Raw genomic sequence first — 20,578 nt, 5'->3', positions numbered from 1 at the left:
CTTCAAAAAATGTAATGATATACTCAAATAAAATATACGATAGTGTAAAAAAGTTAACATTACCAATCGTTATTTTTTATTCTAAAATAACGTAACCTTGGACGTCAACGCTTCTGTACTGAACGGTACTGTCATAAATACAGGCGTAAAGGAGGCATTATATTGTTACCTACTGGAGAATAAAATCGAAAGGTCCCTGCAGTGGTTTGTCTGCCAACAAGTTGCCTATAATACATCTATTTGAACAACTCGATAGCAGTAGAATCATCAGCTGACGATTTCCGCAGTGACGATCTTAGTACAGATCAAGAATTTCTGTACGATATTTGACAAAACAGAAAGTGGTGTTTGTTCAGAACAACTTTCTAAGAGACAGCCTGGGAAAATGGTTCATTCCTGCTGACTTACCACTGCTTCCCGCATCTTTCGGTTATATGTAGCAATCGGAAACCCCTCTGAAAATTTACAAATACTAAGCCATTTTAGAATAAAAGTGTATGCGCCCATGTGGTTTTGCATTAAGACTTAACCATCATGACTTTATGGTGCAAGACATCTATTGAAGACAATATGACTCTGCGAGCAGACCTCTTCTTAATACCAGAATTAAAAGATATAGTCTACAACAATATTTAAGGAAAGGGATACTTTGGCAGTCCAGAGAATATTATTTTGATTATGCTATTATTTGGTGAACGTAAAAACATAAGACAACTGGGATTTTAAACCATTTTTAAGAGGAAATAATTAAATTACAAAGGTAAGCGATATTTCATAGTAGCAGAATTATTTTTTCATGCGCTAAGGAATACTTTGAGATTATCGACTGTCAGAAAGTTTTATAAACAGAGCTATGAAGCTATCAAAAGACCAACTAAGGGAAGTTGTTGAAAATCCCGACACCAGTCTTTTGGCATATGTAACAGCGTACCATTGTCACACACAAGCGGTTGAGAGGGCGTATTTTCGTTTACTTTTTGTGTTCAAACCAAAGTCAGCTTTAGCTCAATTTATTTTTTTTGTATGAAAAAAAATCTACCATACAAAAAAATATAGGTTTTTTTTGAAAAATCCTTTGTTTTATATAGCTCTGTGGTAGTGGAAAAAATTATTTATCGGATAAAAAACATACTATGATGGCAGTTATCTTATCAAACACGTTTTTTGGCTCAGGCGACCATAATAAATTTAAAAAAACGAATTTGACATTTATTAGATGATAAGTTTTTTTCGAAAAAATCTCATTCTTATACAGCTCTGTGGCAGTGGAAAAAAATCAAATTAATTATAAAACAAAACACTGTGAAGTAAGTTATCTTATCATACATCTTTTCTGGGGTCAGGAAACTTAATTAAAAAAACAAAATAAAAACACATTACTCAACGGCCCACCCTACTCTATGGGGAATAACAAATGACCATTAAAAAGTGTCTGCTCCCATTGTTTAATAATTTACAGGGTGAGTTGTTAATTTTTATAGAAATTTGTATTCGTCATAATTTTTGAACAGTAAGATCGATATGTCACTTATTTTGGTCAAGCGTTACACTATTACCACCTAATCAACTGATTTATTCAAACTAGAAAAAATCAGGTCCGGCTTTAAAAAATTAGTTGGTTTTGGTCTTAGAAAAAAATTTCACCCTGTATACGGTTTTTGAAAACTTTAATAAGAATTTTACAAATAAGACAAATAGGTAATTAAAATGGCATATTTATTTTTTACGATTACACGATTACTCAATTTTTTATAAAAAAATCAAATTTGACTATGAATTAAAAGTTTGGTGAAGTGAACCATAGATTTAAAAAAATTACGTTTTATTACAAAAATCAATTTTTTTTAACAAATATTTAATTTATTAGTAATAATACTACCACTGCTCGTGCTATACGTTTTAAATAATACAACCTTTTTAGCCAATTTCCAGAATTTTAAAAAGAACAGGTTGTTTTGAATAATACTAAAACATCATCCTGTATAATATTTGTTTGTACAAAAAGAAGATAAACAAATAAACCTAAATTAAACAAAAATAAAAAGAAATATTTTTCCCGACGTCTTTTGCATCACTACCTTCTAACAATGTATTAATACTATGTATGTGTATAAAAATGATAATTTGACATTTTCGTTGTTTGAGTACATAATTTGACTTTTCGTTCGCCATCGTTATTATTTATTTGTGTTTCTTACACTGTTTGTACTTTTTTGCATTATCATATTTTACAAAATAGTTTGCCGAATCTACTTGCCAATGTAGCCGCCCGAGGTATGTACTTTATGCACGATGGGGAATCACCACATTTTTCAGTTGCTGTTCGTCAACATCTTCATGTAACTTGTGGAAATAAGTGGATAGGACGCGGAGGGCCTCATCCATGACCACCTAAATCACCTGATTTTAACCCTGTCGACTATTCCCTATGGGGTCGATTAAAAGAAATGGTTTATCGAGAAAATATCAATACGCCACAAGAATTAAGTAGTTGGTAAAATATTGATTCTTGTAACATTATTAGAAATGATCCCTTAACTCTCAGAAGGTCTATTAGACAGTTGATGGTCCGACAAAGATGGATTTCATTTCGAAAATCTGCTATAAATCTCAAAAAAATTGTTTTATTGTTTTATTTGTTTCTTGAGTTCTTTTATGTATGTGTGTATACAATTGTTGTACACACATACATATTGTTTTTACTTAAACATGTAAATAAATTCGTTTATGTTCAATGTTCTACATGTTAATATGTATTTTCTTTTCATTAATTTAAAAAATAAATTTACTGTATTTTGCGTTTTGAAATAAAACTCTCTAGTACCAGTGAGAATGGAGGGATTACTATATGCAGATGACTTAGTACTAATAGCAGACAATAAAGAGAAAATGCAAAAATTAATCGATATCTGGGTGGAGGAAATAGAAAATTTGAAAATGGAGGTAAATGTAAAGAAAACGAAGACCATGATAGTAACCCAAAAGAAAAGGGAAGAAATAAACCAAACGATATTTAGGTGCAAAAACGAAATGATAGAAACAGTCTCGACGTTTGAATACCTTGGAGTAATAATATCAGAGGATGGAAAGATAGATCAAGAAATCTCATACAGAGCGAAAAAAGCAAATAAGATCTACTATGCACTGAATAAAACAATATTTGGAAAGGAAGAAATAGATAAAGAAATAAAACTGAAGGTATACAACGCAATCTCTGTACCAACTTTAATATATGCAAGTGAGACATGGGTAAACAATGCAAAAATAGACAGTACAATAAACGCAGCGGAGATGAAGCAGTTAAGAAAAATAGCAGGAAAAACGAAATTGGACAGAATAAGAAATGAAGATATTAGACAAAGGCTGAAACAGAAATCGATAATAACCAAGATACAAAAAAGAAAATTAAAATGGTATGGACATATTAACAGAATGGACCAGGGAAGACTACCAAATCAGGTGATGGAATCGAAAAGATATGGTAAAAGAAGGAAAGGGAGGCCAAGGAAGAGATGGATCGATCAGATTATAGATATTGGACAGGAAAAAGGAAAAACACATCGACAAATGAAAGAGTTAGCAAAGGACCGCAAGAAATGGAAGAGATGGATAGAAGATGAATAAAACCTCCGACGCCCCTGAGGGGCATAAGGAGTTTCGAGAAAGAAGAAGAAGAAGAAATAAAACTCTCAGAATTAAATAAAACAACACTACCTTTAAATCATTAAACAAATACTATACCGGGCGATGTTTTAGTATTATTCAAAACAACCTCTTCCTTTTGAAATTCTGGAAATTGCTAAAAGGATTTTATTATTTACAACGTATAGCACAAGCTGTGGAAGTATTAATACATATGTATAAATTAAATATTTGTTAAAAAAAATAGATTTTGCAAAAAAAATTATTTTTTTTTAAATCTATGGTTCACTTCACCAAACTTTTAATTCATAGTCAAATTTGATTTTTTTAAAAAAAATTAAGTAATAATGTGGGGAAAAAATAAATATGCCATTTTAATTGCCTATTTGTCTAATGTGTAAAATTATTATTAGAGTTTTCAAAAACCGTATACAGGGTGAAATTTTTTCTAAGACCAAAACGAACTAATGTTTTAAAGCCGGACCTGATTTTTTTCTATTTTGAATAAAACAATTAATTGGGTGGTAATAGTGTAACAATTGACCAAAATAAGAGACATATACCGTTCAAAAGTTATGACGAATACAAATTTCTGCAAAAATTAACAACTCGCCCTGTATATTATTAAACAATGGGAGCAGACACTTTTTAATGGTCATTTGTTATTCCCCATAGGGGCCTCCATACGAGGTAGGAGTATGTACAGTTCCTCATGACTCACCCTGTATACATTTTCTGATCTTCTAGACGTCACTAGACATTTCTAGGTCATTCAATGACATCTCGAATATTATTCAACAATACTTCTTCTTTTACGTCATGGGACTTTTTCTATATAGGATCAATCTGTTTACTTCTCGACATAAAAGTAAACAGTGCATTAAGTGAATGGTCCAGGACTGTATTAGCTCAATGTGCCAGTGTGTCTACTAGCGTGGTGGTTAGTGTATATTTTTATCCTAGTCTCTCGTGTAAGTTCTCTTTTTCCAAGTATTCGGGCTAACGCATACTATAACTTGTTTAATTTTTTCGCTCTATTTGTTATTTTCCAGTTTATTTTTCCGTCGTTAGTAATTATACTTCCCAGGTATTCGTAAGTTGTAACTATTTCCAGTTCTGAGTTTTTAAATTTTATCTTTATTTCACTATCTTCCTTATCTTTTTTGCAGCTGATTATCATTATATCACCTTTTTCATAGATCATTTCCATTTTTAGTTCTTCTATTTGTTGTACCCATATAGTCCAGAAAGCCACTGCGCATCCGCTAGGAAAAATATTCTAATTCGGATTTTTTGCACAATCTTACTCAAAAACGACTCCTTTTAACAAATTTGCATGTTGCCAGGACCAAAAGGTGGTCAAAAATTTTTTAAACTTTTTTTTTTGTTTTCTTCCTAAAATTATTTTTTTTGCATGACAAAAAGTTTTTTTTAGGTTTTTTGGATCATTCCAAACAGAAAAGGTCTTTAGTGACTTTTCTCTAAAAATGATAGTTTTTGACATATATAAGCGATTAAAAATTGAAAAATTGCGAAATCGTCCATTTTTAACCCTCAAAAACTATGTGAAAAACTGAAAATTTGAATGTTGTCAAGGTAGGTGGATATTCTTTAAACATCGATTGATGAAATCCTGAAGAGTTTTTCGCAATACAATATTCAAAACTCCTTTGTTTTTTAATTGCTAATCAAGCGTGCGCGACACTATTTTCCACCGACAGTATGGTGCAAATGAAAGGAATAAATTCGTTATTTCGTAAACCGGCGACTTTAAGGAAAAATCCCGAAACAGGTCGATTTTTATTTTTAAGTTATGATATTGTGGCATATATGGTATACTAGTGACGTCATCCATCTGGGCGTGATGACGTAATCGATGATTTTTTTAAATAAGAATAGGGATCGTGTGGTAGCTCATTTGAAAGGTTCTTCAATTCTCTATTTAGTAATGTAAACATTTACATAATTATTTATACAGGGTGTCCTTCTACTTCTTTTCTTGTCAAATAATTTAATTTAATAAAAATTTTTTCGACACACTGTATAAATAATTATATAAATATTTATATTACTGAATAGAGAATTGAAGAACCTTTCAAATGAGCTAGCACACGACCCCTATTCTCATTTAAAAAAATTAACGATTACGTCATCACATCCAGATGGATGACGTCACTAGTATACCATATATGCCACAATATCATAACTTAAAAATAAAAATCGACCTGTTTCGGGATTTTTCCTTATAGCCCAATAAATGACCGTTTTGGAGTGTCATTTCCAGGGGCAACTCCGAATTGCATGAAAATTAGGATTTAGGTTCTACTTACCCTCCACTTCAAAGTTGAATTTGTGCCGTTGGTTGCTTTTACTTGGGGGATGACGTTTACTCCTTCTCGGGGGTGAAAAACGCCTGTTTAAAATAAGGCCGGAAATGGATAAATTGACTTACTTTAAGCACCTTTTGTTCTATAAAGTTTTTTACGTAAGTCAATACTTTTCGAGTTATTCGCGATTTAAAGTGTTGATTTTTCGACAAAAAAACTACGTTTTCAGACCGTTTTTCCCACATAACTCAAAAAATAAATATTTTATCGAAAAAAAAATATTTTAAGCAAAAGTGTAGCCTATAAAAAAACAAAAAAATGGTGTGCCAGAAAAGTCTACAAATTGAGTAGAAACAAAGTTGTAGCTCATGAAAAATACGTTCTTATTCGTCTAATTCCAAATTGAATAATTCAACGCAAAATCACCGAAGAAAGATGCGTTTTTCGGAAAAACCTTATTAACATTTTTAAAGTATCGAAAAAAAGCTTATTATTTGTTTTTTACAAAATTTACAGCATCAAAAATAAACGAGTTACACTGAAAAAAAAGTTGGCCCCTTTTTTTTGGTAAAAAAAATCGTCCTTTATTTAGCACCCTAAATGAAATTAATCGTTTGGCTTTACCATCTATTTTACCTGTATGTGTATTGTTTATATGATCTGTAAGTTTGACTGGTTTGAAGTGCTTATTTTTAAAAACATTTGGTTTAATAGTAAAAAAAAATTTTCTAAAAATTTTTGAAAAATTTCATTTTTTCAAAATAACTTAAAAAGTATTAGTGATAAGAAAAATCTTAAAGAGTAAAAAAATGTAGGTTTTGCTATTATAAATATGCGTTTCATTTTGTTTCTCCGTAAGACAAAAATTGGTTAAGATATGGCTGTTCAAAATTTGCATACACTCGTGATTAGTGGCTCATTCAAGCTTTCTCAATTATAACCCTTTCAAAAATAAACACTTTAAACCGGTGAGACTGACAGATGATATAAAAAATAGATAGGTAAGTAAATTGTTTGTAAAGCGGTAGCGATTAATTTCATTTGGGGAGCTAAACACGGTGAGATTTTCATGATTTTTCACAAAAAAAAAGAGGGCCAACTTTATTTTGAGCGTATCTCGCTTTTTATAAACACTTTAAAAAAGTTTAAATGGGGTTTTCCCGAAAAGTGCTTAATTTTTCGGTGATTTCACCTTGAAATCTTCGATTTGGAATTAGACGAATAAGAACGTATTTTTCATGAGCTACAACTTTGTTTTTATTTGATTGATATACTTTACTGATACACCATTTTTTTGGGTTTTTTATAAGCTACACTTTTGCTAAGGATATTTTTTTCGATAAAATATTTACTTTTTGAGTTATTTGCGAAAAACCGTCTGAAAATGCAGTTTTTTTTTTGTCGAAAAATCAACATTTTCAATTGCAAATAACTCGAAAAGTATTGACTTCCGTAAAAACTCTATAGAACAAAAGTTGCTTAAAATCAGTCAATTTATCCATTTCCGGTCTTATCTTGAAGATTTGTTTTTTCACCCCCGAGAAGGGGTGACTGTCACCCCCCAAGTAAAAGCAGCCAACGGCACAATTTCAACTTTGAAGTAGAGGGTAAGTAGAACCTAAATCCAAATTTTCATGCAATTCGGAGTTGCCCCTGAAAATTACACGGTTCAGGGGCATCGCCGAATTTCCCGTTCATTTACTGGGCTATTAAAGTCTCCGGTTTACGAAATAACGAATTTATTCCTTTCATTTGCACCATACTGTCGGTGGAAAATAGTGTCGCGCACGCTTGATTAGCAATTAAAAAACAAAGGAGTTTTGAATATTGTATTGCAAAAAACTCTTCGGGATTTCATCAATCGATGTTTAAAGAATATATACCTACCTTGGCAACATTCAAATTTTCAGTTTTTCACATAGTATTTGAGGGTTAAAAATGGCCGATTTCGCAATTTTTCAATTTTTAATCGCTTATATGTCAAAAACTATCATTTTTCTGTTTTTTTAAGACCTTTTCTATTTGAAATGATCCAAAAAACCTAAAAAAAAACTTTTTCCGTGCAATAAAAATAATTGTAGGAAAACAACAAAAAAAAACGTTTAAAAAATTTTTGACCACCTTTTGGTCCTGGCAACATGCAAATTTGTTAAAAGGAGTCGTTTTTGAGTAAGATTGTGCTAAAAATTCGAATTAGAATATTTTTCCTAGCAGATGCGCAGTGGCTTTCTGGACTAATATAATTATCCATTAGTTTCTGCATTTTATTCTCGGAATCTGCTATTAGTACTAAGTGGTCCGCATAAGTTAAAGAATCTATTGTTACCGGTTGGTATGGTATGTTATTATTGTGTGTATTGGTTGGTTCTTACTCTACTAAGTTCTTATCATTTCGTTCATTACTGTTATGAATAGCAAAGGGCTAAGACTATCTCCGTGTCTTTTCCAATTAAATTCTTCCGATCTTTCCCCTGTTATTTGTACTCTTCCTTTTACTTCTCTGTAAGTACTTTCTATATGTTTTATCAATGTATTTGGTACATTTATTTTCCTCAAGCGTTTCCCTATAATTTGCCTTTCAATGCTGCTCTTAGATCTATGAATGCTAATACTAGTTTTCCCCGTGCCTATGCTTCTTTCATGGGTTCCTATTTATATACATCAATAATTAGAATAAAAACAGTATATGTATGTTATTTGATTGGTACACAAGTACAGTTACAAGTTACAAACATGTATATACAGGGTGTTTCATTGGGAAACGGAAATACTTTAACGGTGAATAATGTTCACCGAGGCCGTTCTAGGTATACTAAATTTTTTGCCCTACCAACTTTTATATCCGAGTTACAGAGTGTTTTATCGATTTTGCTCATTTTTTTCCTAAGCTATAACTTTAGAAGCACCCTGTATATTTTTTTAATATTAGGTACACATATGTCTGATTCAAACCCCAAACGACCGACATACTAGTCACAAGAAAAATCCAGGTCCGGATTACCAAAAAATTATAAAGTAATTGTGACCTTAAAACAACACCCTGTATATTGAAATTTTGAAAATCTGTTTGCATATTTGAAAAGAGCACAAAAAACTAAGTCTAATGATTTGCTTCGATTTTTCGGCCAGACAATTTTTTGACTTTAATTTTGAAATTATATTGAATTTTTTAAGAACTCAACATTAAATAGCAGGTATTATTAACTTTTAATTATAAATTATTAAAGTTATTGAATAAATACTCATTTTAAAATAAATCAATACTTATTTACCACATTGGAAAGACCCAATTATTAATCACAAGAAAAGTCCAGGTCCGGATTAACAAAAAACATAAAGTAATTGTGACCTTGAACCAACACCCTGTGTATTGACATTTTCAAAATGTGTTTGCACATTTGAAAAGACCACAAAAATCCGAGTTTATCGGTTCACTTTGATTTTTTGTGCAAAAATTTATTAACTTTTATTTTGAAATTAAATATATTCAAATATTTGCTTTTAATAATAAATCATGCAAGTTAATGAATAAATACTAATTTTAAAAATAATCAGTTATTATTTACTGCGTTAGAAGGACTCTCTTACTAATCACAAGAAAAATCCCGGTCCGTATTAACAACAAAATACAATGTAATTGTGACCTTGAAAAAACACCCTGTATATTGAAATTTTTAAAATACGTTTGCACATCTGAATAGAGCACAAAAACTAAGTTTAATGTCCCGCTTTAATTTTTTGTGCAGACAATTTAATGACATTACTTTTGAAATTATATCGAAATTTTTATTATGAGTTCCCAGTGTTCTTAAAAATTTCGACATAATTTCAAAATTAAATTCATTAAATTGTCTGACCAAAAAATTGTAGCGAACGATTAAACTTTTGTGCTCTTTCATACCTATGTGCAAACGGATTTTGAAAATTTCAATATACAGGGTGTTGTTTCAAGGTTACAATTACTTTATATTGTTTTGTTAATCCGGACCTGGATTTTTGTTGTGATTTGTAAGTGGGTCGTTAGAATGCCGTAAATAAGTATTGATTATTTTTAAAATGAGTATTTATTTAATAACTTTAATAATTTATTGTTAAAAGTGCTTTAAAAATCTGCTTTTTAATTTCAGTGTTCTTAAAAGTATCAATATATTTAATTTCAAATTTAAAGTCATTAAATTTCCTTCACAAAAAATTAAAGCAAACCGATAAACTCAGATTTTTGTTATCTTTTCAAATGTGCAAACAAATTTTGAAAATTTCAGTATACAGGGTGTTGTTTCAAGAGCACAGTTACTTTATGTTTTTTTGTTAATCCGGACCTGGATTTTTCTTGTGATTAATAATTGGGTCGTTCCAATGTGGTAAAGAGGTATTGACTAATTTTAAAATGAGTATTTATTCAATAGGTTAAGGGCCGGTTGTTCGAACGCTAATCAACAATGATCATTATCAAATAATTAATTACTGTCAATGTCAACTTTGTTTGGGTTGTTATAAAGTCTGTGGAGTCTATAATCAATTAATATAACAATAATTATTAACATAATTAATAATAAATCTCATAATTGTAATTAATTATGTTTTCAGCAACCCAAACAAAGTTGACATTGACAGTTTTGGTGACAGTAATTAAATATTTGATAATGATCATTGTTGATTAGCGTTCGAACAACCGGCCCTTAATAATATATACTTAATTAAAAGTTAATAATGCTTATTAATGTCAGAGTTCTTAAAAAATTGAAGCGAACGATTAGACTTAGTTTTTTGTGCTCTTTTCAAATATGCAAACAGATTTTCAGAATTTCAATATACAGGGTGTTGTTTTAAGGTCACAATTACTTTATAATTTTTTGTTAATCCGGACCTGGATTTTTCTTCTGATTAGTATGTCGGTCGTTTGGGTTTTTAATGAGACACATGTGTACCAAATATCAAAAAAATATACATGGTGGTTCTAAAGTTATGCCTTGGGAAAGAAATTGGCAAAATCGATAAAACACCCTGTAACTCGGTTATAAAAGTCGGTAGGGCAAAAATGTAGTATATTTAGAACCGCCTCGGTGACCTCTATTCACAATTAAAGTATTTCCGTTTCCCAATGAAACACCCTGTATATGTTGTCATTTGTCTGTTTTCCTGGTCTAAATGCCGCTTGTTATTCTTCCAATTCCATTTCTACTTATTGTCTTAACCTCTTCTCTATTATTTTCGTATATATTTTAAAGCATACTGATGACAGACGTATAGCTCTATAGTTATCGCAGTTTACATGTTCTCCTTTTTTGTATATTCGCACGATGATGTTGTTCTGTCATTCTTTGTTTAGCTTTCATTTAAACATTATTGGTTTTCAAAATATTATAGAAAACTCCAACCATGCTCCTTCGCCTCGCAAATACTTTCTTAATTTCTGGGACTTTCTCATCTCAGCTTTATTGATTTTTTTTGTAATAGAAATAATGTTCTATATTCGAAACGCATCCTCTCTAATAACAGTTTTATGGGTCCTTTGTTAAATGTCTTCAGTAGATATTTATCTTTATCTACTGTATCTTCTGTTCGTTGATTTCATTCACTATTTCATAGCTATCATGACGTAGACGATGATTTAGCTATGTTGTATATACACTCACCGGCACGAAAAACGGGCACCTTACAAAATGGGTCATTTTGATGTCCCATATCTCCTAAAGCTGTTGTCCGATTTAAGTGATTTTTTTAATATGTTATAGCCTTATTCTTTAACAATATCGCTGTTATAATATTCTTGCTAGACAGGTAAATTGTCATTGTATACCAGGTGTACCAATCAAACTGAGTTTTTTCTCAAATTTAGGAACACCCTGTGGAATTAACAAGTTTTGATGGGAAATAAGCCACAATTTTACTAAAAAAATGATTTTATTAACGTTTCGATGCCCAAATCGGGTGTCGTTGTCAAAATACAAAAAATATTAATGAATTAAACAAAAATGTTGTTGCTTAGTAAAAAAATTCTTCTAATAATTTATTTACTCTGACTCATTTATATCGGCAATTCAGACATGTATTATACATTTTAAAGTAGGAGACTTATATTTTAAAGCAACTCATAAATATTGGCCATATCATTTTAAAGTAGAAAACTTTAAAATGATATTGCCAATATTTATGAGTTGCATATATATTATATATATATATATATATATATATATATATATGTCTGAATTACCGATATAAATGAGTCAGATTAAATAAATTATTAGAAGAATTTTTTACTCAGCAACAACATTTTTGTTTAATTCATTAATATATTTTGTATTTTGACAACGACACCCGATTTGGGCGTCGAACCGTTAATAAAATTATTTTTTTTTTAGTAAAATTGTATCTTATTTCCCATCAAAACTAGTTAATTGCAAAAATGCCACAAGAAAATAGCTTCAGAACAACATTAAGAAACTCTGTGGAATATTCTGGCATTTATAAAATACTGAAGTTAAAACCCAACTATAGCCCCAGGTTTTCTTAACTTTCTCTTTTTTTATTCATTCGCTGATGTTGGATAATAAAAAAGTTAGGGACTTTAACAACTAGCCATGTTGTTCATCAATACAGGTTTTTTTTTTTTAAATAAGTATGGCAAACTTTAAGCGACAATTAAGCATGAAAAAATAATGACAGTTTGCTTTATAAACGTAGCTATGTATGCAAATGCTTTGTTTCCGAGATAGGGGGTGTTGAAATCTTTCTTACAAACTGACGATTTATTTATTGCTTTTAAAAACCGGTTGAGATATGCAAATGAAATTTGGTAGGTTTTAAAAGATAGTTATTGCTCATTTTTTGACATACAATTAAGAATTTTATATTCACCATTGGCATGCATACGGGTAATATTACTCGTCATATTAACAGTATGCACGCCAATGGAGAATATAACATTCTTAACTGCATGTCAAAAATGCGCAATAACTGTCTCTTAAAACCTACCAAATTTCATTAGCATATCTCAATCGGTTTCAGAGAAATAAACAAATCGTCAGTTTGTAAGGAAAAATTCAACATCCCGTATCTCAGAAATGAAGCATTTGCGGACATATATTTATAAAGCAAACGGTCATTATTTTTTCATGCAGAAATATCCCTTAAAGTTTGTCACACTTATTTAGAAACACCCTGTATTGATGAAGAGCATGGCTAGTTATTAAAGTACCTAACTTTTTTATTATCCAACATAAACAAGTGAATCAAAAACAGAATGTTAAGAAAACTTGAGGCTATAGTTGGGTTTTGATTTCAGTATTTTATAAATGCTAGAATATTCCACAGGATGTGTTGAACTTTAAGAAAAAAACACAGTTTGATTGGTACACCCGGTATACAATGACAAGTTACCATTCTAGCAACAATATTATTACAGCGATATTGTTAAAGAATAAGGCTATAACATGTTAAAAAAATCACTTCAATTCGAGACATCAAAAATGTCCCATTTTGTGGGGTGCCCGTTTTTCGTGCCGGTGGGTGTAGCTTCTTGTTTTTTTGGCGATTAAAAAAATTTAAATAATTTAATATTTTTACATTTTATTGTATCATAATATTTATCATTCATTTTTATATACTACATTATGTAAATTTCAAATTGTAAATATTATATAGCAATAGCTCTGGACCCGTGTCCTGATGCTTCAGCTGATAAGGATAAGAATAACGAAAATGATAAGACTCTGGATAAGAATAAGGATAATGATAAACAACGGAAGATTAAAGCCGTAGAAGGAAGTTCAGGTATTTATATAATGAGTTAACGTATTTTTAATCTATCAATATCCGCTTTTGCGCACCATGAGCCTCAATAAAAATATCATCATTCATCTATTGTTATACATTAGTCTCTTCCGTAAATGGCTTTATGGGGATCTGATTTTTAGTTGGATCATCATCATTATCATTAATGGCGTTACAACTCTTCGTGAGTCTTTGCCGCGTTTAATATTGCCTTCCATGTTTGTCGGTCCTGTGCCACTATGTATTGTCCCATTGTCCACTCCCATTGTCTCCAGATCTTCTCATTCATCTTTCCACCTTTTTCTAGGTATTAACAATATACCTTGTTTATAAGGCGATTGTCGTTACTGCGTATCACATGCCCTGCCCGTCTTAGTCTATTGGCCTTTATTTATCTGACTAGATTTTGATTTCCGAAGAGAGACTCTAAATCTGTATTGTGTCTGTGCCTCCATTCGTTTGACACGCTGTCTCTGCAAGGGCCATATATCACTCGAAGGATTTGAGGTTCCCACATCATCAATTATTTATTTACTTCTCTTTTGTTAGAGTCCATGTTTCGCTTCCATACGCGACTGCTGGTCGGATTATGATCTTATATTATATCTGGATTTTTGCACCTCCTGAGAGGAGTTTTGACTTCATCCCAACTATTTACAAAAAAAATTGTATGTATGTCATTATTGTTCTTCCTACCGAAGAAAAAGTTTGTTTAGTAGAACATTATTTCCGCTCATGCGGAATTGGACGAAATAATTTCCCATGTTTAAAACAAGTGTCAGAAAGATATCAACAACATTTTTAACAAGACGCCCCTTAGTAAAGCTGTAATGCTAGCGGTTGTTGAGAAATTTCGTCGCACTGGTAGTGTATTATAGCTTTGATCGCGCAGTACGTCCTGGATATACCCAGAGGGAGAACGCCTGCGCATTACAAAATTGGGCGTTCGCGGAGTCCAAATCTTTCCCTCTGAACACCCTCCGGATTTTTAATTCGGTGTTCGCGCAGTACAGAAAAAAGATCCTGAACATGTCCGGGATACGCTCTCGACGTTCGAGGATTTTGTTTCGGATTTTAAGTTCGCACATGCGCACAAAATATTTGGGAAGAATTTCTTGACATTCTGTTCTTTCTTACTCCTTCCAATTCTTAACCTAAAATATTGTTTTGTTAAACAGCTTGTAGATGTAGATTCTGGTTTTTAAAGTTTTGAAATTATGTAAAGTGTTGTATCATTTCAATATTCTTCAAACAAATTTTAATATTTTTTATATTAAAGCTTTTTTAGTTGTTTTTGTCAATGTTTTCCATTTCGTATGTTTATAAATAAGTAGGTACCTTTTCTAGTATTATTTTCATTCGATATTCGATAATTATCTATTACGGTAGTATGTATTACAATAAATTGTACTCTGTTTTTACTTAATTTCTTCTATCTAAATGAGCTTATAAGTACCTACATATTTTTGTGGTTTATTTTTCAGTTTAATTTATGAGTTAAATTAGTCTCTTATTGAATATAATGAAACATAAACAATACATCAAACTTATTCTGAAACTATTTCTTGTGTCTTGTTATATTTCATTATTTTTGTGGTGTAATAAACCACAACACAATGCCACAACCCATTAAATTCAATACATAGATATCGAAATTGGAAATGATTGTTTTACTAAATTATTCCTTCCTTCAGATAATGTTCAACCCCCATGAAGTTAAAGGTAATTTTTATATCTAAATATCAACAATCTTTTACTCTCTACAAAAATGTAAGCTGGATTTCAGAGTGGAAATAACCACATTATATTGTGGAAATAATAAAGAAAGACTCTAATCAAATTTCTACCTTCTAAGAAAGGCATTGCATCATTGAATAGAAAGTTAATCCTTTGCCTGTTGCCTTTATTCTCTTTTCTCTTTCTCTTTGTTGACATACAAATTTGTTGCATTTGCATTTTTTTTTGACATTTATTTCGAAATAAGAAAGAGACAACAAAAGGCTTCCTCCTCTAACCTTAATGTATGCAACCCGTCATTACATTGCGAATCCGAAAATTGTTCGCGGAGCGAAAAATCCTGAGCATGTCCAGCATTGGGACTACGTGCATTATCGCCTGAGTCGAACGCCTGAGTCGATCGTATTCTAAGGAATATAGACGGTTCTAGAAGAGACCACACTAAACGTGACTAAACTCAACACGGACGTTTGCATAGGTATATATTAACATAGAGTGAGCCTTCACTCCGCGCGTCCTGACGACAATATCTCTTCGACTGGTTTGCGCTATCTCTTTCTAGCACATTGTACCGAGAAACTAAGATGTGAATATAGGCACGGAAGAGGAGGACAACTGTCGTAGCTTAATATGCGTAAGAGTGAAACAGCACTAATCCAAAGAAAAAAGATGGCGTCGTCACTTCGCTTTGAATGACACTCTCTCTATGTCAATTTACCTCTATGGACGTTTGCTGTGATTGGCAGTCATCGTCATCGGATTTTGACGCCATGCTTCGCTTCGGTATGTTCCGATCTGTCTGCTCCGAATGCAGCCTATGGTAAATCTTTTCTGTTATTTTTGTTTGCAACACATTTTAAAGAAAGAAAATATTATTCTAGGGTTTTTAATTCTTTGGGTTGCCAGTTTAATCCTCGCCAGGGTTGCCAATTTAGTAGATTTTCTACTAGATCTAGTAGAATTTCTTGTGATTTAGTGGGAAAATTTTAAATCTAGTAGATTTTAGAATCTGGTAGAAAATATAGTAGATTTTAGTAGGTTTTGGTTGTAAGAAAGGAATCTTTTATTTTGACAAATGACAATGACATTAAATATTTTTATTTTTGTAAAAAATTATAAAAATAACCTCTAAAATGTGCTAAAATTTCCTCTAGCCGCTCCTCATTTTCCGCTGCTATCACGTTTAGTACATTAATAGGTAACATGCCTATACAGTACCACCAATATCACCAAAATAAAATTTATTATAATTACTATACTACCTACTACTACTATACTATTACTAGGCTATACTATATTATAATTACTACTATACTACTATAATAATTACTACACTATTACTATAAAATTATCCACCTTATCCCTTTGTAAAAATAACCTCAATTTCCGGACTCCCAAATAAGAATAAATAAATTTGCTAAATAAAATTATAAAATTACTATACTATACTATACTATATTATAATTACTATACTAATATATTATAATTACTATACTTTAACCGTTCTAAACTATGAAATTATCCACCACTTTGTAAAAATAAAATAACCTTAATGCCTCAATCTCAAATTGAAAATAAATTTTGCTGTCAACTCACTTGTGACGAAATGATAGAAACTTTTCTACGTATAGAATACTATAATGCAGGGAGTCCCACTTATTAGAAATATAATTATGTATTTTTCCTTTGGTGATATGTAGGTAAAAATATTCTACTTATATGCGAATGTGTAACTTTAAATCCAATATGTTTGCTTTTGTTAGTGATGCTTTTTTTTTAAATATCTAGGCATTGTTTTAATTTTTTATTATTTAGGTAGGTTTTGTTTAGTTAGAGGGTTCTTCCTCTTATTACTTTTATTTCTAGAATATTATTATTACTCTTTTTGCCTTACCTCTTGTCGGCTTTCTATTTATATTCCTCCAAACTTTTTTTGTATCATATCAACGTGAATACCTTTTACACCCATATCCTGATCAACTTTCGCCCACCACGTTTTTTTTAGTCTTCCTCTTCTATTTCTTCCAGGGATTAAGCATCTTCCTGCTATTTGTATGGGATGGTCCTCATCTCTATGTTGCTCATAACGTAACCACCTTAACCTGTTTCTTATTTTGTTAACAATAGAATCCACACCCAATTTCCTCTTATATACTCATTCCTAACTTTATCTTTTCCAGTTACTAAACTCGGTCAACAAATAACAAAGCATTCACATCTCACTAATATACAATTTCTGTTCATCCCAATGTTTCACTGCCAAACATTCAGTACCATACATCATAACTAGTCTTAATGCAGTCCTATAGAACTTACTTTTGAGTTTTATTGGTACCTTTCTATCACACAGTACTCTACTTACCTCTTCCCATTTTTCATCCACTTAGCCCTAATTCTATTATAGACCTGGATCCCTTGTATGAAAAAAAAGTTGATTAATAGCAAGCTGAAAATTTGTTAATGGCTTAGCGGTGTCTAGTCGGACAAACTTTGATATACGGGAACACTTTAACAGGGGAAGTTTTAATTGTGGAACAGTTTCAAAATTTGGAACGTCAGATTAAGAATATGTCATGTATTTTGTCTGACAAACATCCAATTGATTTGTTACACTTTCATTAAACTCTCATGCAAAAATCAGATTGCTATTACTAACCAACATTAACCAACAGTACAATAGTACAATTACTAACCAACAGTAATAATAAAATGCCCAGTTGGTGACAAACACCAGTCTGATTTTTGCATGATAGTTTAATGAAAGGGTGACAAATCAATTGGATGTTTTGTCGGACAAAATACATGAGGACGTTTTCGTAATCTGACGTTCCAAATTTTTAAACTGTTGTACAATTAAAACTTCCCCTGTACATCAAAGTTTGTCCGACTCGACACCGTTAAGCCATTAACAAATTGTCAGCTTGCTAATAATCAACTTTTTTTTCATACGCGGGATCCAGGTCTATTACTTGTATCTAGTATCTCCATGTACTTTCTCATTGCTCAGTAATATCGATCCTACATACATAAACCTATCATCTTGTGGAGCTCTTGTTTATCCCAGCTAACTACTCTATGTGGATTTGTAATACCATATTTAAAAGAATATTCTGTTTTCGTTGCTTGAACTCTGATCGTTACCATCTCATACATGTCTAGCAGCACTCACATATTCAGCCGGTATTCCTTTCCTACTTAGTACCAGTAGGTTTCCAGTAACTTTGTCATATGTTTCTCACGATTAATAAATACTATGTGCTGCGAGTCTTTCTTTTTCTCTTTCTCAAGTTTTTCCATTAGCTGTCTTAAAATAAAAATTGCTGTTGTGGACCTGCCTTGCATAAATTCAAAATGACTTTAATTTCTAGAACCTTACACTAAATATTGTTTTCACCATAAATATACGATAATAAAAAATGTTTACTGAAAATAACTATTGCAAACTAAATAAAACACTAAATACCTAATGTTTAAAATTTTTTATTCTTTATTAAAAATCTCGGAAATCAAAGGAGGGGAGGCTCTTATTGGTGCAATGGCGAAGGTAAAACCCCTCTAAACCCCGCCTGGGACCCAGTAATATTTTGATTTTTAAAGTACAACTCTAGTATATTATAATGTTGTCTATAAAATAACATCATTACTTAACAATTCTTTAAAATTCAGACCTAAATTAAGTATGCGTATATATGTAAATATAATCTTATAAGAAATTTCACAATATTTATGAATCAAGTAAAATCTATAAAAACAAACTAACATTCTTGTAAATTAGCCTATACAACTACAGTAGAACCCCGATCCGTGTGCAGATTATCCGGGCTGCGGATTATCCGTGCTATGATTTTCTATTACTCAAATTGAATTTTTAAGGTTTTATCAAAATAGCATCACTTTAATCACTCGACAGAAACTCTATATGCAGAAAAGGAGACTCATAATGAAAGATTTATTTTTTCTGTTATCTTTTTATGATAGGTATACCTCGTCCAATTTACTTACCGTTGCACGTCATTCGCGCCATAGCCTGTGACACGATACCAACACGAAATATTTAGGCGGTGGGTGTGTTCCCCTTTAGAATCATTTTTTTTTTTTATTTATTTTGATTCTAAAAAAGAACACACGCCTAAATATTTCGTGTTGGTATCGTGTCACAGGCTATGGCGCGGATGACGTGCAACGGTAAGTAAATTTTTTATTTATTTTTATTTATTTATTTATTTCGACGAGATTTATATTATAAATTGGACGAGGTATAAGTACATATCATGCATAAGAAATTCTTATGAAATATTCTTATATGAATCATATACAGTGAGCACGTAAAGGTTGGAATAAATTCATTTTCTCAAGAACGGACGATTTTGGGAAAAAATCCCGAAACAGGTCAATTTTTATTTTTAAATTAAGACTTTTTGGCATATATGTCATACTAGTTACGTCACCCATCTGGGCGTGATGACGTCATCGATGTTTTTTTTAAATGAGAATAGGGGTCGTGTGATAGCTCATTTGAAAGGTAATTCAATTCTTTATTCAGTAATATAAACATTAACATAATTATTTATACAGGGTGCCCAAAAAAAATTTTTTTGAATTAAATTTATTGACATAAAAAGAAGAATGAGTGTAATTTATTTAATTCAAAATACATTTTACTGCTATCATAAAACAGAAAAAAATGTGTTTTTGGCAAATAAATATTGTTTTTGGCTTAAATTCAATATTAAAGCAGGTACCCACCAGCCTCGTGACAATTTGAACATTTAATTTAAGCAAAAAGCAATGATTATTTTTCAAATATACATTTTTTTCTGTTTTCTGCGAGCAGTAAAATGTATTTTGAAATAAATAAATTACATACATTCTTCTTTTTATGTCAATAAATTTAATACAAAAAAAAATTTTTTGGACACCCTGTATAAATAATTATGTTAATGTTTATATTACTGAATAGAGAATTGAATTACCTTTCAAATGAGCTATCACACGACTACTAGTCTCATTTAAAAAAATCATCGATGACGTCATCACGCCCAGATGGGTGACGTCACTAGTATTATATATATGCCAAAAAGTCGTAATTTAAAATTAAA

At 31.1% G+C, this 20,578-nt stretch overlaps 1 protein-coding gene across 3 annotated transcripts in view; it reads left to right on the top strand.

Moving 5' to 3' along the window:
- Window positions 1-20,578, top strand: part of LOC126878714 (SLIT-ROBO Rho GTPase-activating protein 1-like) — a 466,675-nt gene that overhangs the window by 434,309 nt on the left and 11,788 nt on the right. For 2 of the 3 annotated variants that reach the window (XM_050641579.1, XM_050641581.1), the window contains exon 14: window positions 13,614-13,742. The exons of the other annotated variant lie outside the window; for it this stretch is intronic. In XM_050641579.1, the coding sequence (XP_050497536.1) occupies window positions 13,614-13,742 (129 nt within the window). The remainder of the gene's footprint in view (window positions 1-13,613; window positions 13,743-20,578) is intronic. 3 annotated transcript variants of the gene reach the window in all.

The sequence above is a fragment of the Diabrotica virgifera genome, chromosome 10, assembly GCF_917563875.1.
Source record: "Diabrotica virgifera virgifera chromosome 10, PGI_DIABVI_V3a".
In the NCBI taxonomy this organism is placed as follows: domain Eukaryota; kingdom Metazoa; phylum Arthropoda; class Insecta; order Coleoptera; family Chrysomelidae; genus Diabrotica; species Diabrotica virgifera.
Note: the sequence above shows the minus strand (reverse complement) of the source record. Positions and strands in the feature narration are given on the sequence as shown.